We start from the raw sequence: 24699 nt of genomic DNA, 5'->3' as shown, positions 1-24699 counted from the left end.
ATGCCAAACCCCCCCCCCCCCCTTTCTCCCCTTCCTGCCTTCGTATGATGAGCCAGCCGGAAACTAACCTGCTTTCCCCCCCTTACAGTGAGAGAGCCGCCAGCCACCTGCAGCTGCTCTCCGATCTCTGCGACTTGACCAACCCCGTCTCCGCCCTCGGCTGGGTCAACTTTGACGACGGCATCGTCGGTCTCGCCGGTACCACCTCCAGTTTGATCGGTATCTACAACCAGTGGCGCAAAACGGCCTAAGTCAGCCCAAGTCCCTCGCCACCCTTCTTTACCAGACTCGCACACACACAAGGTCACGATTTCCACCAACATGTATCAACACCCTTCCTCCCCCGCGCCCCAAAGAGCTAAGTCCTTCCAAAATCGCCAACCAGCTCGCTCCTACAGTCTTGTGGACCTCGCACGTCTTCAGTGCCCCCTCGTCTACCACGGCTAGCTCTCACGTTCAAAACGTCAAAGTTGTCAGCTTCAGTCTATGTTGCAAGGTATTATAATTGCACGCGCTGCTTTTCAATTTAGTCCTTAGGATAATACTAGCAAGACAAAAAAAAAACAAAGAAAATTGAGCCCCGCATAACAAGCATCCATGTCCAAATATTGAATATTCAATTTGTATCCTCGAATCGCCCCAAGTTTGGAAGAATAAGAAGAGTAAAACATGCAAGAAAGAAATTGTGCTGAAAATATTGGCGTAGCATACATCAATCAGTCTCGATCGCCTAGACGTGCGTTGCACACATCATGTGGTTTCACCACCATGGAACTGGGCTGGGTGCTGTCGTGCTATTTTCAGGGCGCGTTCCACGATGCACCGCAACTTTCGCCCTTGCCTCACAAATACTCACCCCCGTCACGTCGTTCGTTGCTCGTTCTGTTCGCCGGCTCGGACTCGCCATAGCACCGCGAGTCATCTAGTAAACTCAGTGGTCAAGGATGGTTCCAACGGCAAAAACGTCAACCAGAAACACCAAGAGCATCACACAAGACAACAACTGGATCCGAGACACGACACAAGGAATAGGCCATGACACAAGGAAAAAGCATTTACCAGTAGCGTCCACCCCGGTCATAGTCCCGGCCATAGCCCCCATCCCTAGGGTACTGTGGCGGGCCTTCGCGGGGTGGGAAGTCTCTGGGAGGAGGAGGGCGGTCGTACGGGCGGCCACCATACGGGCCTTGGGGAGGCGCCGGTGGGTAGTCGCGACGATACGGCTCATCGTAGTGACTACGGGGTCCCTGTGGCGGGGGGTAGTCATCCATCGGACGCCGAGGGGGTGAATGGTATCCGGCTCTTTCCTCGTAGTAGTCTCGGCGAGGGCTGCGTTCGCGATATCCGTACGGCGGCTCTTCGCGACGCGGGGCGTAGCCTCGTGGGGGTGGTCCGCGACGATCATAGTCATCGAACGGCTGCATGTTATAAGGACGACGTCCAGGGGAGCGCGAGCGCCCACGCTGCCGGGAGGCAGGGACTTCGGCTTGAGTCTGCACCAATATGAGAATCTTGAATCTAATAGCAAGAGTTGGTGACTTACATCAGCGATGCACTGCACAACCTTGCCCTTGAACTCGAATCCATCAAGCTTCTCTACAGCGGTGCGCAAGTCGGCAGCATTCTCGTATTCAACGAAGCTAAGTCCTGATTAGTCAAGAAGCTAACCAGTGCATCCCAAGTCTCTTACCCTCTGCCCGAGTCGCGGGCTGTTTCCGAGTAGACAACATCGGGACCCGCCTGGCGCGCAAAGTCCTTGAGATCCTATATCCAGAGTCCGTGTAAGTGCCCGGTCAGGTGACGGAATGACGAGTGTGAGCAAGCATAGACGGGACGGTGCAAGACTTGGTCCGGCGCCGATGTGCGGCCGGAAAGGGCCAGGGCATCGCGTCCGAGGCGGCGGAGAGTGTCATCAGTGAAGCCGGGCAGTCCCATGGGAGGGGGCGGGAGTGTCGTCCTTTAATGATGCAGTGTTTCCAGCCAGTGCAAGTTCACGAGCCGAGTTCTCTCGAAGGGAAATCAGAGAGAGTACGTCCTAGAGATCCTAGAGCGGGTGTGGGGACGAGCGCAAAGAGATGGGAGACAGACCTGCCAGCTGGTTTCGTTGGGGAGTCCGGTAATGGTCATGCGGTGTATGGTTCGTCGGGGCCGTGGAGGGGCTCGCTCATGATGGCCGCCGCCGCCGTACCCAGGTGGTTCACGGGGGCGAGGGCCGCGGGCAAATTGGACGGTAAGTCGGGTTCCCTTGAAGTCAGATCCGTCTAGGTGGTTGTTAGCTAGAGCGGCTCCGGCCGGCGGCAATGCGCTTTGCATAGGTTGAGGTTGTCCACGTACGAAAGGCTGATGAAAGAACGCAAGAGAAATATCCAAGGTTAGCTGAATCGTGTCGCAAAACATTTGACGAGGGACGTGCTTCCTGTCCAGCAGTGGCATGGATTTTGTTGTCTCTCGGTCGGGTTGCAAGCAGGCGCCACTAACCAGGAACGACGTCTCGGGCATCCATGGGATCCTTGTATTCGATGAAGCCGAAGCCATGCATGAGCTTGACCTCTGTGATTTCTCCGGTGCCGTGCGTGGCAAAGTGCGCCTCAATATCGGCCTTGGTAGCTGCAGCGGAGGGGCTCGTGTCAGTAGATGCGGTCCGTGGAGGAGACAAGCAAAGAGTTCAGAAGCCGAACGGTGGAGAGAGAGATGGACCATTTGGAGGGAGGTTTCCCAGATAAAGCCGGGTATTGGAAACCTCGTTAGACATGATGGGCAGCTTGGGGCAAGCTGTTGCGGCAGCGGCGGCGGATGGCAATGACGGGTTGGTGGACCAGCCTAGAGGATAAGGGTACCAGAGGAGGAGGGGGATGCGATATGGGTGCGAGAATCCGGAGGGGTTCGCAGGCAGATGGAAAAGAGAAGCAAAGAAGTCTTGTCCAGATGGGATATGATGTATCCGGAAGGGGCGCGACCAGAGGAGGGGAAAGGAGCTTTTGTTGTTGCGTCCTGAAGGTGTGTCCTGTAGGTGTGGGCGGGTTGCAAATCCAGACAAGACAGACAGACGAGGCGGAGAGAGGAGAGGAGGCGGTCGGCGGGGGGGGAAGAAGGGGAGACAACAGATGCAGGACTGCGGTTGCTGCTGGCGGGCAAGGCAGAGACAAAAACGGCGGCGAACTCAGAGCGAACTCAGAGGAGAAAAAAAAAGCCCAAGCACCTGCAACCTGCTGCACATGCACCTGCACCCTGCACCTGCAACTGCAACTGCAACAACAATGAAAATCCCACTCTTTCTCTCTGGAAGGCTGGCCTGGGGCCGGCCGTTATACGCTGGCAGCTGGCAGCTGAGCACCTCCTGTCTCGCCCCGGAATGAGCACGCGGGATGCACTGCAACCCAACCTTCCGCCTCTAATAACCTCCCTCCAACCACTGCCTGCCAGACAAGCTGTGTGCGACACCGTTGAATTGCCTGCCTCTACCTACCTATGTACCTACCTACCTACTTACATAGGTACCTCGCACCACTCTGCAGGAGACATGCCCGATGTCGTCGTCTACTCTCCGTCTGCAGCCTTCTTCTTTTCCTGTCACTTCTCATCAACAGGTTTCAGCGAGACAAGGCCGGCACGCAGCCTGAACGCGACCCGCGAAAAGGGCAGAAAGGGGGCCGTTCTGCTCTGGGGCGCAAGAGCTCGCCGCCCCAGAAACTTTTTTAACTTATTAGCGGATTTAGTGGTCGGGTCGCACATCCGGGCCGCTTCAAGTGGCCTGTTATAGCGCCCCCGTAGCGGCTTGTAACTTATTAGAGTGGTGCTCTCAAACAGAGGTCCTGTTCTCTCCTCTTTGCCAAATAGGCATTTGAAATTGAAAAGCAAAATACTAGAGGAAGATCTTTGTATCCCCCTTTTTCTCAGGCATCAATAAGCCCAGCCAACTCATTACCTATCCGCCTCGCGGCCTGTCAAAGGTGGTGGCACCCTAGCCACCGCACCTATGTATGTATGTACCTGCCCTTCGCCTCACTTTAACCGCCCGGCCATTCTCTCTCTACCTATCCCTTGTCGCTCCTGTCTCAACATCACCCTTTGCTTTCGCGCCATTGTGTTCTCATCAAGTTCAATTCCGTGTTTTTCTGTTTCGTCTTCTATTATTTCTTCTTCTGCCATTACTACGGGGTATCCACCTTCGTCCACCACGCTCACCGACTGCCTATACTCTCCACCAAACACCGTGCCCTCATAAGATCTCACATGTCTCGCGTGTGACTGCCCTATCTGCAGACTCACAGTTCAGTTTCCCGTCTTATCACATCATAAATCATCGTCAAGTAGTATCGCAATCATCTCGTCGAGCACTGTAAAGGCCAAGTGCGCACTAGTATCAACATCAGTTAGCCAACGTCCCTCAACCTTGACATCGCTTGTGCTTACTTGAGTCTCGCATTGTTAAAGGTAGCAAATAATCGTCGACTTGCCGCCTGCGCATTCACGCGCCCAACTACGTTGCCTGCCAGATCAGGCAGCAGCGTTGCCAGCATGAGGCTCGCCTCCGTCCGCGTCTTCCTCTTTTCCGGCGCACTTCGCGCCTTCTTGTCTCGTACCAGTTGTCCGTTCGGCCACATGTTGTCCCGAAGCAGCGCAATGTACCGTAACAGCGGCTCTTCTTGCACCAGATTCTTGAAGGTATCTCGTACTTTGCGTTCAATGGTACCTCCCAGTAGCTGCTGAAGCACCACGACTACCGCTCTGCCTCGCAGCCAATTATTACCGCGGTTGAGTTCAAACACTTCCAAGAAAATGTCGCAGATGGGTTTGATAAAGGGCTCCAGCTCCTTGCTCTCAAATGCGTTCAGCTCTGCTTCTGCTTCCGCGGCCGGGAACGACTCTTCGTTAGAGTGCAACGAGACCGAGTTGCGCTGACTTGTCGCGGCCGCAATCAAATTTTGTCCAGCCACTGAGATCTGATCCAGCACCGGTATATTCCCCAGTATATCTTCCATACCATCTGTAACAGAATCGTAGAGTCGGCTTACAATATCCTTTCTGTCCTCTCTGTCGAGCAGGTCCTCGCCCTGCGTGATGGCGCTCTCGGACAAGAACGCACGTAAGTCACGGCTTCGGCAGACATCTGGCAGCAGCAGAAGCTCTTGCAGATACTTTTCCAGCGCAACACGTCTTTTGCGTAGGAATTCGCTCTGGAACTTCATCACCACCCTCCTACCTGGAAAGTCAAGGTTTCGCACAGAAGGGTATCTAGATCGCAGCTTCTGGTGGAGATCGTGGAACTCGCTGTATCGGCGCGCGACGACCCATGATGCTGCAGGCATCTGCTCGCCCGCATCACGCTGCACTTCAATAACATACAGCGCAAATTCTCGACCATCCTCTTCACGCCCAACTTGAATGGACTTGATTTTGATGGTTGACCGCCCATACAGACTGTTGTCGCTCTCCTGCACAACGTATTGCTGACGCTGAAGCTCTTTGCGTCTGATTTCTCTCTGCAGACTCGCTTTCGACTTTGATAAGATTCGTAGCTCGGCAGTATTGTTCGTCAGTTCCGCCTTTCTTGTCAGGGAATCCACAATGGCTTCTTGTGCTGCCAGGCGGTCAATGTCATTCGTCAGCACTGTGATTGCCTCGGCAAGACCAAGGTCTCCTGGCGCCGCAGCATGGACCTCATCCTCATCCTCGATATTATAGTCTTCATCCGTGTCGTCCTTCTCATCTGACAAACGTCTATCTTCGTCTCCAAATAGGTCGTCGTCTACAAAGACACCAATTCGCGAGGCGGCACTCACGAGGCCCAGAGACGATAAGCTTGGCTTTTCCTCTTTGCCGGCACTTGGCCGACCGCCATCCAGAGACCCGCGATTCGAGTCCTCGTCATCTCCAAAGAGTCCCCCAGAGCTAGCTCCTCCAAACCGTTCATCACTAGTGAAGAGCGAAGCGCGCAAGTCTGCAGCTGTTTGGGGGCGGTCATCCTCCATGATAGTGTTCAAAACTTTTTCGACAGCTTGAACTGCCTGCGTATCAGGTCTGGAGTGAGAATCGTCTTGTTCAATGTTAGGATTTGAGTCGGCCATATTGTCTTGCTCGAGTTCGTCATCGTCGAACAGAGGATTACTGGCATCTTCGTCCAGCGACCTTCGAGAGGCGGCCAGCGGGTCTAAAGCATCGCTTTCGCCTAAGTTGGCTCTAAGATCTGAGGCTGAGCCGGATCTTCGTGAAATTAGGTTAAGACGCGCCAATGATTTCGGCTTGGGTGTTCTGCCATGCGGGCGTCCGTTCGACTGGTGCGGTGAGCCCACGTCTAAGGAGGACAGAGCCATAGGTGCTGACTGCGCAGCAGTCGTTGTTTCTTGCGACGCCAGACACTTGTAATACAGGTCTGACTTTTTGAAAGCTTGAAAATACTGGTTCTTCATTGTTTCCAAAGCCATACTCTGCACTTGCAGTATCGATCTGCGCGCCTTGAAGTATTGTGCTGGCGTGGCAGTCTTGCCTGCCTGTAAGAACTGCTTGACATTGGTCTGTGACGACTCAGGGACTTTAAGCTCTGACTTGGACAAGTAGGCCTGTTGGATCTGGCGTAGGTCTAGTCGGTCCGAGTCTGTCCACATGGGCAGATTGGAGGGCAGAGCTTCGTTATCAGGCCCGTCATCTTCAAGGGGGTTTCGGATGCCATCCACCACCAGCCAGAACTGCACGAGGGTCATCATCTTTTGGCGATCCATAAATTCCATGAAATAAGAAAGGCCGGCAGAATCTCGCAGGAGTTCTACCAGCCCAGCATTCTCAAGCCGACTTGCAGAAGCCGACTTGGCCATTCTTGGGGCACTTGAAGCGGGAATGTGGCCACTTCTCTCTCCCCCAGCCGCCAGATGGGCCACTCGCTGGTCCAGCAGCCGCTTGCCCATTCCTAGTCGGCGCAGGTAGACCTGATCGGGGTTTTCTTCGAGCGAGTCTCGCTTGAGTTGGCTGGCTACATCGTTGCGAAAGCGCCGGGCATCTGACAGATTATTGACTTTCCGGATCGCGCGAATAAACTTTTCAAATCTGCGCTCGCTATCGCCTGGTGATATGCGGGGAGCTGCGGACGCTTTGATGGTACGGGGTGCTGGCGAAGCATGTTGATCGAGGGCAGCTCTCAACTTGCGAACTGTAGATCGATCTTGTAACATTGAACGTCCCATATTTTCCATAATTTGATTCCAAGTATCTGGCTCGGACAGAAGTTGCATGACAGGTGAAAGAACAGCACAGCTGACTATTTCTCTGACAATGATGGACACAGCCCGGCTCGACAACATATGCCGAGGCATAAGTTTGGGCAGAACGCGAGCTATAAGACCTCTGAGATAGTCTTGCTGAACCATTTTTGTATCCGGGAAAGATAATGAAGCTGCGGGGTGAAGCCTTCCATTGTTATATTTGGCGGCGATAGCGAGATCCAGCTCGTCCGACTCGGTGACCGATTTGTTTAATTTCTTGCCTCGGATAGATCGCTCCGCCTCGTAGAAATCTCGAAAATGCGCCGTCACTATCGGCACGACCCTGCTGATCACGAGCTCGACCAGGTCCTTGTCGCGAAGGCAGTCGAGCAAGCTTATAATCGCCGAGCGAATGGCGCGATCGACCTCGTCGGGAAACTCTGGGTTCGGGCTGATGTTTTTGTACCATACATTGACAAAGTCGCGAAGAATCAGGTTGAGCAGGTTATCGACGGCCATGGCGACGCGCTGCGAGGGCAGGCCCAGCGAGGGGCGCTCGTACGCCTGGCGTTTGCGCAGCGCAGCCACCTCGTCGCGCCAGCGCTGGGGGCCTAGGAAGAGGGCGGCTCGCGGCCTCGGTCGGCGGTTGTCTGGGCTGCGCGCGAAGAGTAGCAGGGCGGCGAGAAGGGACACGAGGCCGACGAGGAGGCCGCCGCCGAAGGCGTAGCCCGCCCAGCGGAGGGCGCTGAACCAGCTCACGACGTAGCCCCAGGCGATGAAGGTGACGACGCCTGCGACAATCGCATCTCGGCGCTGCAAAGCCATGGCGGCGGCATAGACGAAAACACGGAAAGTAGACCGCCCGGCAAGAATCCTAAAAGATGAAATGCGGCATGACGATGTAGTTGGTCGAGTATCATTTATCGGAGGTAGAAGAAGGAGGGCGTGGCAGCTACCTACATAGGTACAAGGTATGTACATAGGTAGCTCTAGGTCCTGGTAATGAGGAGCTCACATGCGTAATGGAGGCAGGTGGTGCTATCGATTAGGCGGTCTGTTTGCATTGGTACTTGTTAGTGGTGTAAACCCCCCGAAGCTTTTACCACAACGTCATTTTTGTCAAGTTCAGATATATGTGTGTTGGGCCATGAAGGCTCAGAAAAACGAAAGGAAGCAATATATACCTAATTAATAGGAGAGCGTATATGCAATGACTGATGATTTATTCACTGTGAGGCAACGGACGACCTCCACTTACGATGGTAGCCCGTACGGGATACCGCAAGCTGCAGACAACACGGCCTGTATGGATGTTGGAGTTAAAAACAAAAGTAGGACTAAAACCGTAATCGAATCGTCTTCCAGGATAAAGGTTAGTTCTTGTAATGCATTCTTCTTCTTACCATTACCCCCGCCAAGGTCTTGGTTGAGCCATCAGAAATGGTCAGGTAATATGCGTGACGTACTCACCTCTGCGGAGACTCACCTCTGCGGAGATGAGATGTGCCACTTTTACCAAACAAACAAACAATGGAAATCAAGCAGACATGGATGTATACATCAAAGTACTAGAAAGAAATTAACAGAGCTTTTCTGAAGGAGCACATAGAAGTTGGCGAGTTAAAATAGATGCTGGCTAGGATCTTCAGTATTAAGAAGGCGCAACCTACCCGATCCAAAGAGGACTAGGCTCCGCCTCAGAGCGACAAGGCGGAGACTAGTCCTCTTCAAGCAAACCCGCGCCAGAAAGTACAGCGGGCGGCCCGGAGCAGAGCGACGAACTTACACACCAACGCCTGCATATATCCCAAGCCCGTTCTTTTTCCTCCCTGGGATGCAAGGTTCATGAAGCATGCGCCAGACTCTTCGACGGTCCTGTGGCGCCTGTGCGCGCGCAAAGAGCCGCTGCGACCTACGCAAACCCCACTGCTCTCGCTGCGCGGCTCGCGGCACCGCCTGTGTCTACGCCAACGAACCGCTCTCTTCCACCACACCATCGCCGGCGCCGGCGCCGTCATCGTCATCGTCGGCGGCGGCGTCGCCCGACCCGCGGCGCCATCGGATATCCGGCTTCGGCTCCGTCGACCCGTTTGAGACGTACCCCCACGTGCGGCTCGACAAGGAGCACGTCCAGCGTCTAATCCACAGCTGTACGTTGATCGCACCCCCCATGCCCGCCCCATGCCGCCGCACACAACACACACAGATCACGCCCATGCTCACCGCCCAGAGGAGCAGTCCTCCACAAGATCGCGTTCCAATACTACCCGCTGGACCGCAGCGCCTGCTCGAACCCGTTCCTCGTGTCCTGGTGGCCGCTCGCCCTCGGCGACCCCGTGCTCTTCCACGTCTCCCTGCAGACGGCCTGCCTCGACGAGGAGTTCTTCGGCCGCCGCGGTTTCCACACCTCGGAGCAGCTCATGGCCGACTCGGTCGTGCTGCTCCGGCGAAAGGTGCAGGACGTCGCGCTGGCCATGCAGGACAGCACCATCAACTCGGTCATCACGCTGGCCACGATAGAGGTAAGCATGCTCCGTCTTTTTTGTTTTTTGTTTTCGTTTGACGCAGAAAATGGCCAGGTGGGTGAATTGAAAACTTACAGAGGTGAAACAGTATGGAAAGAGCAACATAGAGACGGCGGAGATGCACGTCGAGGGCGCCAAGCGGTTGATGGACATGCGCGGCGGTTTCCAGGCCGTCATGCAGACCAGCCCTCTGACGGCGCGCATGGTCAGCTGGTAAGGACACGTATCTTGTCAAGAAAGCCCACCCTGAAACTGACGGAGAGACGACAAAAGGGTATCGATGCTCATCACGGGCGTGCCCCAGTTCGACACCCAAGACGACGACGGCAACGGCGACGGCATCAGTCCCATCCCGGAATGGTCCGCCACCCTCTCCTCCGAACACCTTCCTACCGCCCTCTCCGAAGCCGACGTGGCCCCCGAGACGTGGAACGTCTTCGCGCGCCTGTACGGCGTGTTCCGCCGCCCGCACGCCCCCCCGCTCGCGCCGCTGCGCCTGCACGAGCTCACCTGCTTCGTCGTCCACCGCCTCCTCTCCGCCGAGTCCCCCTCCGCGCTCTCCGAGTGCGTCCGCTGCGCCACCATCCTGTATATGCTGATCCTGCAGGGGCCCATCTACTACTCGCACGCCGCGATGCAGCACCGGACCGCCGCCCGGCTCGTCGCGCACCTCCCGGCTTCCGCGGCCTCGGGCCCGCTGAGGCTCTGGCTCGTCGCCGTGGGCCTGGTGGCCGCGCACGGCGCGGCGTCGCCGGCGGTATACGAGGCGCTGCGGGAGGAGGTGCGCGCGCTCGGCGCGGGCTCCTCGTGGGCGGAGGTCGCGGCGGATGTCAAGGGCGTCTTGTGGCTGGAATCGTCGGCGGCGGTGGCGCCGCACGCGGAGCGCGTCTTTGAGAGTCACTGGGACGTCGCGCTCGGCCGCCGCGGTGGGCAGCCGGCGGCGTTGGGCCCGGCGCAGATTGCGCCGTTCGAGGCGGACAGTCTGGAGACGAGCACGGACTTGGCGCAAAGGTAGCAATAGCAGCAAGCTTAGACAAAGCAAGGCATCAGCAAGTGCAAGATATCCAATCCGTATTTCCGGCGTAGATATACTGCTGTGGGCTAACATAGCAAGCGATCGTCTTAGGAATGTTTGTGCTTAGTATTTACTATATTCTGGGGAGTGAGTGCCTCTCTCACCCTCGAATATCGGTAATCAGGATCAAGAGAGGAAGCAAACACCAACCGTAAGAAACAACCTAATAAGCTATGTACTCTTCACTAGCCACAACAAACAAACCCCCACCTATGAAAGGCAAGCGCCCAAATGAATAATGTCGAAGAAGAAACCAAGTCAATGCCGCCCAAGTATGGTATACCTTTCCACCTCATGCGTTGATAAAATACACATTGTTGTACATGGGTACACCTAATCCATCCCGTGGTCCTTAGCTAAGGACCGTCCAACCCACGACCCTTCGTCCACCTCCATCCCGACCTGAAAAAGAGAAAGGTTCAGCCAAGTGCCAAGTGACATTGAGTCTCATGTTCCATTTCAACGTCAACCGAATACCCCCTACCATCCTTCGCCCAGTGATACCATTTGTCAAAGCCTAGCCAAACTCCGACCAAATTCAAACAAAGAATGAAAAAGAAAGGGCCCATAGCAAGTCGAACAGAGAGTCCTTGGTGTCTAGTAGCCGGCCAGCTTGGTTGCTCTCATTTCTGGAGAACAGGTCTCTGAGCGACATACACTACCGTTCCAACCTGCGCAGCCGGTCGGACTATGGTTGGTCCTTTCGAACAATACTATGCAGTGGCAACCTCGTGAACAAACGACAAAAGACGCCGGAATTGAGAGCTCGCCAAATTTGCCATTGGCCTAGCAGATATCTGCGAGGCATCCATCCATGAACGAAAATATCTTGCTGATGAGTGAGCAGACAGTGTAGTTTGACTTGTCGCCCCCAAACTCACAGTACTTGCAGCGCTGATGCCACGAGTAGAGCCGGTAATGATGATGCTGAAGTAACAAATGTCGTAATCAAACCCATGGTTCCGTTTTTAAAACTCCGACGATACATTGCCAATGATGAAAATCAACTTTTCGCCGGTTCCCCGTAATCGCCTTTTGAAATGCATAATGAAAGCAGCTTGCTGCGTTCGTGGTGTTGTTAGCATGCGCACAGCGTGCGCGTTCTGTCCGTGCGGTGTCTTCACATGCCCGAGACGCCCGAGTTATTAGGGTCGCCGACATTATCAGAGAGGTTTATGAGCAGCTGGGCGAGGCAGCGCTTAGTAGCCGCGTCATCGCGTAAAACGGACGAGAATGTGGCGTCGCGAAGGGGCTCGGGGAGGCACTGGCGCAGGGCTTCGCGGGCTCTGGCGTTATCGCTTAGGCTGGTTGAGTCATGTTAGCATTCGAAGAGATCGTGCACCTATCCAGTGTGAGGTAATGATGATGGACGTACCGAAGGAAACAGCGGACAACGTGCTTAAGCAGACGCGCGGTTTGGGACTCGACAAGCTGGGCGACCATATTGCTCAGCACGGTGCCGACGGCGTAGAATCGCTCGTAGGTGGCGCAGATGTAGTTGAGACCGTTGTCATCGAGGAGTATCTTCTGGACAATAAAGATGGCAACAGTCTTGCTAAGCTCTGAGCCGGTCTCCATGATGCGGAGGCAGAGGGGGATGATTTCGGTAGTCAGCAGAAAGTTGATGACCTCGGTGGAGTCGTTCTTGACGAGCGCGCCGATGACGCCGAGGCTGGTGAGGCGCAAGTACTCAAACGGCCGCGACTTGGACGTGGTGTTGAGGAAGGGGTAGAGGAAGAGCGGGATGTGGGCGTTGAGGAAGAGGGCGCGCGTGTCGTTGTGCGACGCGACGCACTGCAGCAAGGCGAGGGCGTTGCAGACACGATTCGAGGCCGCGGCCGTGAGCTGCGACGGGTTAAGCAGCGTGTATACGGAGATTATTTCCTGCAGGAGCGAGGTCATGACGCCAAACGAGTGCCACAGGATGAGGGCGAGCTCCGGCACCTGCTCTCGCTTCTTGCTAAGTTCGAGGAGGGCGGCCTCGCGCGTGTTATCGTGCAAGAGATCTGCAATGTAGGCCATGGTGCGGCGATTGTCCTCGGAGATGTGCTCGTGGCTGTTGTCCTGCTGGCTGTGCACGAGAGCCTGGCTACCATTGTTGGCGTGGTTGTTGGATGCGAGGCGGCCATAGTGCTGCTGCTGCTGCTGCTGCTGCTGCTGCTGGGCTTGCTGTTGAGCCTGCTGCGCCTGCTGCGCCTGTTGCTGCTGCACAGTTGATGCGCTGCTGCTCTGCTGGGGATGCTGCTGCTGGGGGTGATGGCCAGACTGCTGATGCATCCAGGACGACTCAGCTTGGTGTCCAAACTGGTGGTGTCCGTAGCTATGCCCCGAGGGCATCATGGTGGGCTATGCTTCACTTGGAACGAGGAAGCTCGCAGGCGAGTTTTTTTTCTTCTCGTGAGCCGAGGGCGATTCGCTTAAGAGAGGCAATTTGGTCGAGGGCGAGGGTGTTTTGTGTGGGTTGTCGATATGGGCTTGCGACTGGAGAGTAAGGCGGGGGGCGTGATGCTTTTCGTGTTGCGTGGCTCGCGGTTGTTGAGCGGCACCGGGTCGACAGTCGGTGGTCGGCAATGCGCGGCGTTAAATAGACGAAAGGAGTAGGCGCGAGTTTGAGGTAACCGACAAGTTTTCGAGATGCGCCGCCAGATGTGATACGGGTTGATGGCGAAGCCAATTTCCAACGTATTGGGGCCGTTGTGTGGTCGGGGCAGCTACCTGGTAATGCTACTGTAGCCAAGGTAGTCAGGCTTGGGAGGAGGACGAGCCAGGGCGGAAAGAGCTGGCAGAAGCCTTCTCGGGGGCTGCGAGGGAGGAGAGCGAAAACCGGATTGGCGGCAGCCTGAACTTGTGGCTGTGTGCACGGGCCAAGCGTGTGTACTGTGTCACCAAAATGTGGTGATAAGGTACAACATTTTGTTCAGTGCGCATGACTGGCACACCATGCAGCCCAGCGACAGAGGCCGCAGAGGAGCATCGCCTTAGAAGTTTGCAGCTTCGCTCTGCCTATATCGAGGCTGCCAGACCAAACCTTTCTTCTGATTGGCTAGAAAAGCCAGCACTCACCAACACTGACCAGCCAAACTTGACGCCAGTGGCTGCTGGCCTAGCGCATCTTGTATATTTCGACTCTGGGGCTCGCGAAGAACACTGAGCTGCCTTCCTAAATTGATGACCAGCTTTTCTGTGTTGACGACACCTCTTCTCTTCGCACCAGGACACATCTTGACTCGAAAAAATAATTCTTCCGTATTAGAAACTACCTGTGCTAATGCCAGACGATGATTACCCCTCTTTTCCCAATTCAAGTAATTCAAAACCAACCAAAAAAATACGTATTAAAAAACTCGAGCCCCCTCGCTTGGGCAGCCCAGGCAATAGTCATGACTGTTATCCAGTATGCTCAAATGCATTTTGCGAATAATATTTCCGGTATTGCTGCTGCGTCCTGTTCTGCAGCTCAATGCGTGCTTGTACATAAAGTCCTCCTGGCAGTTTCCACAACACAAAAGAAACCCCTTCGAGAGGTCTGGCTCTCCATCAACCACCATGTACCAAAAGAAAAACGCCTATCTCCTAGCATTTATAGTTTCAGTTCTTTCAAAATCTGGTCCGCCATGTTCTTGAATTGCCACGTGTTGCCTTCCATGCGCTTAAACTGAATGCCGTGTAGTGACAACAGCGGCACCTTGACAATAAAGATTTCGAATTCCAAAATCATGCTGCCACCCAGATCGCTCTGCACCTGCGTGCTCGTTTCTCCGGGCGCCCGTCGTGACGTTCCTCCATTCCGGCGCGGAATGCTATCGATTGACGTTTCGGAGTTGGAGTAGCTGCGCTCTCTGTCGCTCCTCTCTCGGTCACTGCGATCCCTGTCAGAGCGCACAGGCGTTCTGGGGGTCAGAGGACCACGGTCAGAGTCATCTCGGTCGTCCCCACGACGCAATCCTCCAAAACTGAAGCGTCGCCGGTGGCCACTCGATTGCCCGGCAGCCGTACCAGGAGGATCTTGCACCTTGTTCAGGTCAATGCTTGGCGAATGCTGGCAGCTAAAGCCACCCTTGATTTCGATGTACTCGACGTTCAACTGATGGAGCACCCGGCGTATTTCGGCTCGGATTGCAGGGACCGATTTGCCTGATGTGGTCGACACGCTGAACAGACCCTTCAAGAAGACAGGCTTTGCCAATTCACTAGTTGCCAGCCGTTCCGTAGACTGCCCACTCTGTTCGACCTCGCCGTCCGTTTCTTCAGGCACGTTGGATTCCATGGCATTTTCTCGTCGTTTTCGGCGGCGCTGAACGCTCTCTCGGCGGGCATGGCCGAGAGATTTGGCTCGCATGGTCATGGACTGTGAGTGGCCATGTCCCTTGTGGCCACTTCTATCATTCTCCACGGATTGGTCACTGCCGCTAGTAACAGCCTGCTCACGAGCTGCCCTTGTTACCTCACGACGACGCGTGTCGCCCGAGTTGACGCTGGTTGAGCGCCCGAGTCCGGATTTACTAGATCTTCCCCCCGCGGATAGCGGCGGGCTGAGAAGTTCCTTGTGATGGGGCTGGCTTCCCCCTGAACGCAGCTCCTCTGGATCAGGGCGCGATCGACGCATGCTGAAGCTCTTCCGCGGTGCCATGGGCGCTGCCTCGGAAGGAGAATGAACGTGAACCATAGGGGGGTGGGAGCGATCCCTTTCATGGCGTTGCGGGTCTCGACGCTTTCGCGTGCTGAAGCGCCGCAGAAGACCGGCTGCTGTGCCCTCCTTCTTGGGTGCAGGCTCCGGCTTATCCTGTGGCTTCTGCTGCTTGACAATCTCAGGCTCGTCATCCTCGCCATGTGTTCTCGCCCGTGGTCGTGTGCGCCCGCCAGTTGGTTTCTCACCGGGCATCTCGAATGCAGCAGCATTCGTGTGCGCCGCCTTGGGCGGTGCGAGTTCAGGCATGGCTTCGACAGGACGGTCATGCGCATCACGATCGCGTTCCCTTTCTTTGTCTCGCTCGCGTTCACGTTCACGTTCACGCTCGCGCTCCTTCTGCTTCTCTTTTTCTTTGCTAGACGCGGGTGTCTGCGTGAGCAGAGTTTCTTGCTCTCTCGATTGCTTCTCCCGTACAAGATAGTAGACAGACAGTAAGGGGCTGAAGGCATTGAGAGGGTCACTACCCAGCTGCAGCGCGTCAGAGCTAGAGTGTGTCAACGTGTCGCGGCTCGCAGAGCCGGAGTTTCGTCGCTTATAGAAGTCAAAGCCAAAACTCTTCTTCTTTTCCACTTCAGGGGTCTGTTGCGAGATCTTCCTTTCCCGATAGTACAGCCTGCAAGCCTGTTGGTATTCCTCCGACTCGATGATTTTAGTCAGCTGCGCGTTGATGCTCTCTGGAGAGCCAAAGTTGAAGCCCTGCATGGCGTGCATGACCTCGGGCTCCAGGGGCAGGGTCACAGGTTCCCGAATAGGTAGGTAATTGTCTGGAGGTCCGCTGTAGCCCTTGAGCATCCAGGGATGGATCATGACTTCTTGCATGGTCGCGCGCTGCTTTGGGTCTGTGACAAGCATACGGGACATCAGATGTTTGCATTCTGTATCGTTGGTCAGTAAAGGCAAAGTGCTGGGCGAAAGGAGAAATTGGTGCAGGCATACCGCTTGACAGCCAGCTGGGGTAATCCACAAGGCCCTTCTTGATCTTGGCGTGAAGCGCGGGCATGCTGTGGTCATCGAATGGTACCTTGCCACAGACAAGCACGTAGAGTACGATACCGAAGCTCCATACATCGACTTCTGGCCCAGTGTACGCTCTTGCTTGAAGGAGTTCTGGAGCAGCAAAATATAAACTTCCGCAGAACGTCTTCAAGTGGCCGCGGGGAGCAAAGAGATTGCTCAAGCCAAAGTCAATAATTTTTATGTCGCCAGTCTTGCTGATAAGAATGTTCTCGATCTTGAGATCGCGGTGGACGATGCTGTTGCGGTGACAGTAGTCGAGGGCGCTGGCGATTTGACGGCTGAACTTGCGGGCCTGCTTCTCCTTAAGCTTCCCGTGTGAGATGATGTAGTCGAGCATCTGGCCTCCATTGACAAACTCGAAGAGCATGTACCAGTGGTAATTTGTACGCACGACATCGCGCAGACCGCAGATGTGGGGATGGTTGAGAAGGGTGACGATGGCAGCTTCACGGGCGGTACGAATTTCTTTGGAGTGGTCGGCGCGCTCTTTATCGGCGCGGCTCTGATGATTATCGTCGGTCGAGCCACGTGGAATGATTTTGCAGGCAACCTGTGGTTGGGGCGGCCAAGGTTAGTTGTCGTGTGGGGTTGGTGATGGGCACGCATGGTTGGGCTTGGGGGGGAATAGGGGCAGGGACGAACCTGTTCGCTGCCGTCTTCTTTGCGGGCAAGTTTTACCTTGCCCATGCTGCCGGCGCCAATGGTCTTTCCAAGAATCCATTTTCCAGACTGCGTAGGGATGGTGGTGCGCGAGCGCGATTGTTTGGTAGCATGGGATGAGGACTGGGCGTCGGTGCCCGCGTGCGAGTGCGAGTGCGAGTGCGAGGAGCGGCCGTGGGAGGAGGACGGTGGCGCGGCATTTGCCGCAGCAGCAGAAGGCATATCGGGGGAAGGATGGGAATGGGGATAGCTAGAGCGAGAGCTGCTGCGTCGGTGAGGGCGGTTGGCGTCGTGGCCCCTGGGAATCTCGCGGCTGGGACTGCGCTTGGGGTGGGAGGCTATGCGCGTCGTGTCGTAGTCATGTTGCGGCGGCGGAACCTGGTGGCCGGAGGAGCGGTGGGAGGAGACGCGGCGATGGTGTTGGTGCTGTTGTTGGTGGTGGAAGTGTGAGCGCTGATAGCTGGCAGAAGCAGGAACAGAAGCAGAAGCAGGGCTGGATGTGGCCGATGTGGTAGTTGGAGGACGTGAAGGGTGTGATGGATCTTTGCGGGTGGAATATGACCGGGATGGTGGCGCCCGCGAAGGTGAAGCGTGCGAAAGATCGGAGCCTGGGGGCGCTGTCGTCGTCATGATGGGCCTCTAGCGGAGGAGGGAGAGAGGGAGGGGAGGGGGGACGAGTCGACGAGGTGGCTTGCTTTGGTGAGGCAGGGAATTGGAACAAAAATTATGGGGTGTGTCGAGAGAGATGAAGCCTGCGACGATTTGAACCTTCTTTGTTTCCTCCGTCACTCAGATAAGCTTTTTTTTTTGTCACTCTGGGCGAGGCGAGACGAAACGAGCGTTTAATGGTTTGTTTGCGACTCCGAGGTACCTGGGAAGGTTAGTACCGTTAGGTGCGTGGGTACCGCTGTCCACAGCAGCAGACAGGCGGTGTTGGAGGTACCCTCGGAAGTTCTCAGGCCTGAAGCCAACGACGAGGTAGGTAGTAGATGGCTGGCTACCAGTTGGCAGCGACAGCACCAGTGTAGCAAAATCCAATGTAGATAAGAGGGGCGATATGGCGACCGTCGCTGTTTTGTAGGTCTAGATGCATTTAGATTCTGCTTGTGATGTGAGAAGAATGGCCGAGTTGGATGCCGAGAAGTGGCATCCGTCACAGGAGGCTCCAACACGACAGGAGAGTTGGGAAGCACAGCAGAAAGCGGCAAGCAGGTACTGTACCTGGGTGGGTTGGGGCAGACGGGCAACGGGCAGAAGGCAACAACAAGGCGGGCAGGCACCTTCAAGTTTCCAGGTTCTTTGTTGTTGCAATTGCTGTTAATACAGTGGGCAATGTACCTGCCAAACTTGGCAACAAATCTCGCTCAGCGGCTGATGCGGGGCAGATGCCGAGCTCAGCTGCGAAATCAGACCCGTACTGGTACCAATCAACTTGGCAGGTAAATTGGACAATGGCAGAGATCTCAACTTGTGGAGTCAAATGAATTTCTTCATTTATTGCATGGTCTGTGGCCCGCAGGTGCTAGCTATCGACTCCTTGCTGTGACTGTGCGAGTGCCTACGAATGAGGTTGTTAAGCTAATCTGTACAGAAAGAAACCAATGTGACAGGGTTCCAGGTCCGACATGACATGAGCATCCGCCCAATCGACAATATAAGACAGACGGCAGCCTTGATGCCCGCTCCGAAGAGATTTATTAATAAAGGGGGCTGGTAGTCGGCCTTGAAGCGAGCGAGATGAACACTGGCCCAGGTATGTGTACATGCATAGATAGGTACGATACATACTGACAGTTATGCACATATATACAACACCAGAAGAAACCAATGCCAAGCCAGCTACCTACCTGCTGTAGGCATTTATGAACAAAGCTCTTGAACGAGCGGCCAGGTACTGATCCAGGTAGGTAGATATGTAGGTGCCGAGGTCCTGCTCTGTCCATTGTCTCTTTTCTCACCTCAGCTTTGCCATAGCACGTTGTCATCTCTGTGCGCGCCATGCAAATTGATGGCCCGGTCAATGCGCCCATCTCAACTGCTTGCTTCTCCCCTTACCCGGTACTGATTGGTGGTATGTCGCTCCGCTGCACGCTGCTGCAGGCAATCAACGCCCACCCATCTGCTGTCTTGACTTCGTGCATCAAGACTTTCATCCTCCAATTTGACGCCAGACGAATCAACTTGTAGCCCCTCCCTGCCTCATCCTTGCATTATGCCCAACCCAACAAGCCGTGGTTCCACTCGCTCCTCCAACGTGCATGTATCAGTACCACGAAATTCAAAAGCCCGAGTCCGAAGGGCTCCTAATCTGTAGTCGCTGTTATATCTCACCACTCTTTGTCGCAGGTTTTAACAATATTTGGCAGCGGATATATTTGGCAACTAACTCCGTGGTGACCGGTACACAAACAGCACTCCAGCGTCATGGGGCACGGAAACAAAGCGAGACATCGCTTTGCGTTTTCTCGCTGTCAGACTAGGGAATTATTCTCATGCATTGGTCGACAAAAAGACCCTGTATCAACGTTTGCCGGAGCGCAGTCAATTATACGAACTGATGTAGCACACAAGTTATTGGGCGGGTGCGTAATGGGAGGTAGTTAGGTGGCGCCGTTATCGATAAGGTTCCAATCCAGTCCCGCCAAATTTGGCTTCAACAACCACACTATAATCAACGACTGCTGACAAGACAACAGAAAAATAGATGACCTGAGACGTCTCCTCGCAAAGGGGCGGATAACCCCTACTTACAGGAGCCATGTCTACATACAAGCGCTCCCGCGCGACTTTCGAATCGGAGCAGCACGCGCCGTACGCCCTCTTCGGCACGCCACTCCCAGACGAAATTGAAGGACGCGACGATGGATCATATCTGCCCCTCTGGAAACAGGACGTACGAGATGAAAGAGGTAGAAAGAGGCTACATGGAGCTTTCACAGGTGGCTGGAGTGCCGGGTAAGAATATCTCATCACCACTGTTTGGTTGGAGAACTTATTAACACGCCGTGCCAGGTACTTTAATACAGTCGGTTCCAAAGAGGGTTGGACGCCTTCCACGTTCGTATCCAGTCGCAGTAACCGAAATAAATCCGATCAGCGAACCATCGAACAACGAGCGCAAGACTTCATGGATGATGAAGATCTAGCCGATGCGGCCGAGGCCCAGCAGCTCAAGACTTCACAAGCATTTGCGGGTTTCGGGTCCTCTGGTGATGCCCAAGAGAGTTCTGGCGGCTTGGATGGACTACTGAAGACCGAAGGCGATACCATGGGCTTGAAGCTGCTGCGCAGAATGGGGTGGAAAGATGGACAAGGAATAGGACCAAAAGTGCGGCGGACAGTGCGGCTGGAAAGCAACATTTCGTCCACGACAGATGATATGACGTATCTGTTCGCACCCGAAGATACGGATATGATTCGATTTGTACGAAAAATCGACCGAATGGGTCTCGGATATCAAGGTGAAGCAAAACTCAGTAAATCGCAACCCGAAACTGGTAGCGACAAAGACGACGATGATTTTCTCGGTCCCGAGAAACTCTCAACTACAAAGTCCCGGCCAAAGATCAGATCAAAAATGCAACGTGGTGGCATGGGAGTGGGCATCTTGAATGACAATGGGTCCGACGACGAAAATCCTTACGAAATGGGACCAAAGATCAGTTACAATCGCGTTCTTGGTGGCGACAAGAAAAAGAAGAAAAAGGCCACAGCAGCTGCTAACCCAGCACTTGGAACTGCTCCCGTTTTCTTACCAAAAGGAGCTCGCGCCGGTAGGAGCTTGCACCGTTGTCACGACGGTCGGCTGCCGCTTGACGGCTTTGTGCTGGCCAAGGCAGTGGACGACTTGACAGAACTGTTGTCCAAGTACGCGCCGCTTGCAGTCCCCGAAGGGTGGATTTCGGCAAACCCGGCGAGCTCTCGATCGAAAGACATCCACTACCAAACTGCAGCAGATGCAGCCAGGGAGTCAATGTTGGACCCCAAGTCGAGGGCAGCTATCCTCGGCGAGAAGGCTCTGCCGGGTAAGTCGGTTTTTGACTTCATTTCTGCAGCAGCACGGGATCAGCTCGCAGCGGCGTCTGGCAAGATCAATCTCCCTCCCGGCCTGGGCGAGGTTCCGGCGGAATACGCACTGTCCGTAGAGGAGAAATTAAAGGCGCTCTGGGAGCAAGTGCCCAAAGTGGATAAAGAGACGGCTATTGCAGCCATCTCAAGAGGAGTTTCTGGACCGTATGCCGACGATGAACGCAAAAGGAATCGTTACCGAGCGTATCTGGAGCATGGGGCGAACCAAGATCGCCCACTGCCTGCCAAGCCCGAAGGCTATGCCGACGACGACTACCTGCGAGAAATGACGGAGTTCTACAACTGCGCTCGAATATTTAAGCCGATGACAGGGTTTATGGCATCGCGATTCACTACGGCAAAGTCCCAACCAGGCGCAGCAGACACCAAGGGAAGCGACGTCGTGTCACAGCCAGAACCGGGTGTCACCGACCCTGCCGAGGAGGCAGCTAACCTTGGCATGTATGGCAAACTGACAAGATCGGTGCGAGACTTTTACCCAAGTCGACTGTTGTGTAAAAGGTTCAATGTGCGACCGCCGGCTCATTCGCAGCCAGATCATGATGATGCAAGCTCCAGAGCAGCAGCAGCAACAGGAGGAGCTGGCGTTGCTCACGAGCCAAGCAAACTCCTGCTATTGACTTCTGGAGGCGCAGGCGTGGCCCCTGGGCAGAATAGCGACACAGACATCCCCCCTGTCCAAGTCAACCCCGAGCCAGTCAAGATTAATCCAGAAAAGAACGAGGCTGTCGAGGCCAGTGCTGCAAGTCAGGACCTGCTCAAGGCAGTGTTTGGAGACAGCGACGACGACGAGGACTAGATTATTTAGATTTGCTATTTGACCGAACGATAGATACCCTGTGAATAAACATGAAGCGAAATAGCCCATCCGGTGGGTGGCAAGATGTAGTATTTGTCACCCGTTAGGTACCTTTGCCCAGTAGATATATAAGATAGCTCAGTTAATACCTAAGAAAGGTAATATACCTACCTAACAGGGGGCAAATACAGAGTGCCTCTCGTGGAGGTTGCAGGCGGCTGGAATAGTGCATCAAGATGCTACGATTGGTTGGCGCACTCTCAACATCACAGGGCATCACGAACCAGTCCACAGCGCTGAATCACCCCCCTGCAGCTCTCTAAACTTGGGCGAATTAGCGCCAGCCAAGCAAAATGAAGCTCTGGCAATCAACCAACCCCAACGGCCGGTTCGTTCCCCACCCTTGCCCGTTGTCACCCTCTCAGTCTCTCTCCTCTCTTCATTTCGTCTCTACCATCACCATCTGCCACCCCCAGCTTTTGAATCCACAAACCAGTCCTTCGTCGACCACTGACCATTGACCGGCTCATCTCGCCACGAAGCAGCTGTTTTCTGCCGATGCTGTTAGTCTAGGATAGCCTGACGATCGCAACATACCTACCCATCTATCTACCTCGTGTCCACCGCTACCTATTGCGATCCGTGCACGACCGACCCTTACGACTCGCATCCATTCATCTAGCCGGGCCCGGAGTCCAGCATCCATCCATTCGATAGCGAATCGCAGCTTCTCCCTTGCCGTTGCGCCTTTCTAGACAAACAATAGATAGCCCCTCGCTATTGCTCGATGACGATTTGATTCCGCTCGCCCCCTCCAACTGTCGCTCTCAAGGTTGATATCACGCCCCTTAGTTTTGTCGGACAACAGCACCTCACAGATACCGGTGCCCTTTTCTTGCGTGTTTTCGCCGTCGCACTGTTGCCGGGAAAACCGTACCTCCCATTGTCCTCCCGAGCCATCGCTGCGCGTCATCGATTAATCCGCCGCATTGTCTGCATCACAGGAGGCTGGAACTGGACCTTTAGCGTCCCCGGAGTCAGTTGAGACTTTGGTGCACCGCGAGCGCTGCGCCGCCGCCACCCACGAGAGTGCCAGCAAGGGAGCGTCCTCCCCCGACCACGACGCCGTCGAGCACTCGCCCCCCCCGCCGCAGTATCCCGTCTCCGAAGCTTCGTCTTCGTCCCGGCCGCCGCCCTTCTCCTCGCTCTTCGCGTCGGCAGAGCTCTCCCCCGAGCGACCGGCCCGTAAGTTCCATCCTGCCGTCGTCAGCCTAGCCGCTGCCTCTGCTTGCGAGGAAGCCACCGCCTCGGGCTCCGTCGCTGCGCCGGCCTACTCGTCCAGCCTCGAGGAGTCTACGCCGTTTGACCCCGACCAAGGCACCGGACGAGCGTTTCAGGACCCTGTCCAGGAGACCAAACGCGCGCTCCCCAGCGATACCAAGGCCGAATCTAGCGGCAAAGACGACGACGCGGAACCGCCGCCGGCATATTCTGAAGAAGGAGACAGTCCCCTTCAATCATTTACATATCTAATGGCTGCCGCCGGAGGAACGTCGAGTATTATTACTCAGGTCCAGCAGGGTGGACCGTCCATCAACGCCATCGGAGATGTCGGCGCTGATGAGACTATTGTGATGGACCTTCGGTACGTCCCCTATGGTGTTCTAATCTCGAGCATGCTCTAACCCATCATAGTGGTACCCGATTTGTGCTATCCAGAGATGAGCTGCTTACCCTCCCCGAATTTGTATTGCTGTCTCTTTTCCCCAATGGGCTCTTCCCAGAGGGCCATATGGGTGGCCCCAACGATGATGCGGTGCAAGTCGACGTATGTCATTAGTCTTCTCAGTGAATCTCATGCAATACTGACAGTGGCGCAGTATGACCCCGTTTCTCTTCAATATATGCTGGACTTTTTCCGTGATGTTGCACAGTCGATACCCATTGACTCGGAGGGCACGTCCAACGATGGAGACTCGCACGGACTAGACTCTCGCGATGACGCATCGAAGCGGGCTGGTATCATTGTTCTTAGAGAAGATCTTGATTTTTATGTCATTCCTCCCAAAGCAGACATTACGCAACAAGACATGATCAAAGTCAAGAGGGCTGCAGCGCAGGCTCTCCAAAAGCAAGACGGTATCTTTTCTGGGCTGAAGCGCAGTGACGAGCCTGGAACCACTGAGGCACATCTTATTGAGATGCTGACTGCTGGGTACGTGCCCAATTGCAACGCACACATGATACAGACACGCTAACTTGTTGCAGTGGTTTCAATCACGACGACTGCTGGGGCCATAGAGCCGGCGAGCCCAACAAGGCCGTCATTTGTAGCCTGGCGCTGACCCGACTGAGAAGTGACATTCGCGGGAGCGACTTGGGAAACAACGCAATGGGGATGGCCCAGAAGCTGCTCTTGTTCTGGCGCAAACCCGCGAGACGATGCTGGTGGGAGGGCATCGAGCTGGACAATGTCGACGGAGTCGAGGGTCCTCTCAAAGTCTGGATCCGACGCGTATGGACGCTGGAGATGTCTGTGATTGGACTCCGGTAAAGGAACTACTCTTTTGAACAAAAAAAAAGATGGGAAGCAAAGATACCATAAAGCGAAACTTGGGAGAAAGCTGCTAGGGAGTATTACACATGCT

General features: G+C 55.0%; 8 protein-coding genes across 8 annotated transcripts in view; 4 read left to right on the top strand and 4 right to left on the bottom strand.

Moving 5' to 3' along the window:
* Window positions 1-251, top strand: part of ISF_04820 (peroxin-11 Pex11-Penicillium chrysogenum) — a gene marked incomplete at both ends in the record, with an annotated part of 901 nt that extends 650 nt beyond the window's left edge. Inside the window, one exon of the mRNA XM_018848425.1 lies at window positions 89-251. Coding sequence (XP_018704151.1) covers window positions 89-251 — 163 coding nt within the window. The remainder of the gene's footprint in view (window positions 1-88) is intronic.
* Window positions 252-1055: 804 nt separating this feature from the next.
* ISF_04819 (Nucleotide-binding, alpha-beta plait) lies at window positions 1056-2752 on the bottom strand (the record flags this gene model as incomplete). Its single annotated transcript, XM_018848424.1, has 6 exons — window positions 1056-1493; window positions 1544-1640; window positions 1691-1764; window positions 2089-2261; window positions 2479-2607; window positions 2698-2752. 6 exons carry the CDS (start codon window positions 2750-2752, stop codon window positions 1056-1058), a joined length of 966 nt encoding a protein of 321 aa, XP_018704150.1.
* Window positions 2753-4293: 1541 nt separating this feature from the next.
* ISF_04818 (Phox-associated domain protein) lies at window positions 4294-8021 on the bottom strand (the record flags this gene model as incomplete). Its single annotated transcript, XM_018848423.1, has 2 exons — window positions 4294-4357; window positions 4414-8021. The coding sequence occupies 2 exons, from the start codon at window positions 8019-8021 to the stop codon at window positions 4294-4296; spliced, it is 3672 nt and encodes a 1223-aa protein (XP_018704149.1).
* A 1027-nt stretch (window positions 8022-9048) lies between these two features.
* Window positions 9049-10736, top strand: ISF_04817 (Fungal transcriptional regulatory protein; the record flags this gene model as incomplete). Its single annotated transcript, XM_018848422.1, has 4 exons — window positions 9049-9350; window positions 9403-9718; window positions 9810-9934; window positions 9995-10736. The coding sequence occupies 4 exons, from the start codon at window positions 9049-9051 to the stop codon at window positions 10734-10736; spliced, it is 1485 nt and encodes a 494-aa protein (XP_018704148.1).
* A 1180-nt stretch (window positions 10737-11916) lies between these two features.
* On the bottom strand, window positions 11917-13136 carry ISF_04816 (cell differentiation protein rcd1; the record flags this gene model as incomplete). The annotated part of the gene is made up of 2 exons (XM_018848421.1): window positions 11917-12100; window positions 12172-13136. 2 exons carry the CDS (start codon window positions 13134-13136, stop codon window positions 11917-11919), a joined length of 1149 nt encoding a protein of 382 aa, XP_018704147.1.
* Window positions 13137-14376: 1240 nt separating this feature from the next.
* ISF_04815 (Serine/threonine-protein kinase domain protein) lies at window positions 14377-17793 on the bottom strand (the record flags this gene model as incomplete). Its single annotated transcript, XM_018848420.1, has 3 exons — window positions 14377-16361; window positions 16423-17053; window positions 17146-17793. The coding sequence occupies 3 exons, from the start codon at window positions 17791-17793 to the stop codon at window positions 14377-14379; spliced, it is 3264 nt and encodes a 1087-aa protein (XP_018704146.1).
* Window positions 17794-19921: 2128 nt separating this feature from the next.
* On the top strand, window positions 19922-22051 carry ISF_04814 (hypothetical protein; the record flags this gene model as incomplete). The annotated part of the gene is made up of 2 exons (XM_018848419.1): window positions 19922-20118; window positions 20176-22051. The coding sequence occupies 2 exons, from the start codon at window positions 19922-19924 to the stop codon at window positions 22049-22051; spliced, it is 2073 nt and encodes a 690-aa protein (XP_018704145.1).
* A 353-nt stretch (window positions 22052-22404) lies between these two features.
* Window positions 22405-24605, top strand: ISF_04813 (BTB/POZ fold protein; the record flags this gene model as incomplete). The annotated part of the gene is made up of 6 exons (XM_018848418.1): window positions 22405-22439; window positions 22904-23019; window positions 23078-23696; window positions 23747-23879; window positions 23932-24266; window positions 24320-24605. 6 exons carry the CDS (start codon window positions 22405-22407, stop codon window positions 24603-24605), a joined length of 1524 nt encoding a protein of 507 aa, XP_018704144.1.
* Between the last annotated feature and the right edge of the window lie 94 nt (window positions 24606-24699).

The sequence above is a fragment of the Cordyceps fumosorosea genome, assembly GCF_001636725.1.
Source record: "Cordyceps fumosorosea ARSEF 2679 chromosome Unknown scaffold_11, whole genome shotgun sequence".
In the NCBI taxonomy this organism is placed as follows: domain Eukaryota; kingdom Fungi; phylum Ascomycota; class Sordariomycetes; order Hypocreales; family Cordycipitaceae; genus Cordyceps; species Cordyceps fumosorosea.
The sequence above is the reverse complement of the archived record's forward strand: the minus strand, read 5'-3'. Positions and strand labels throughout refer to the sequence as shown.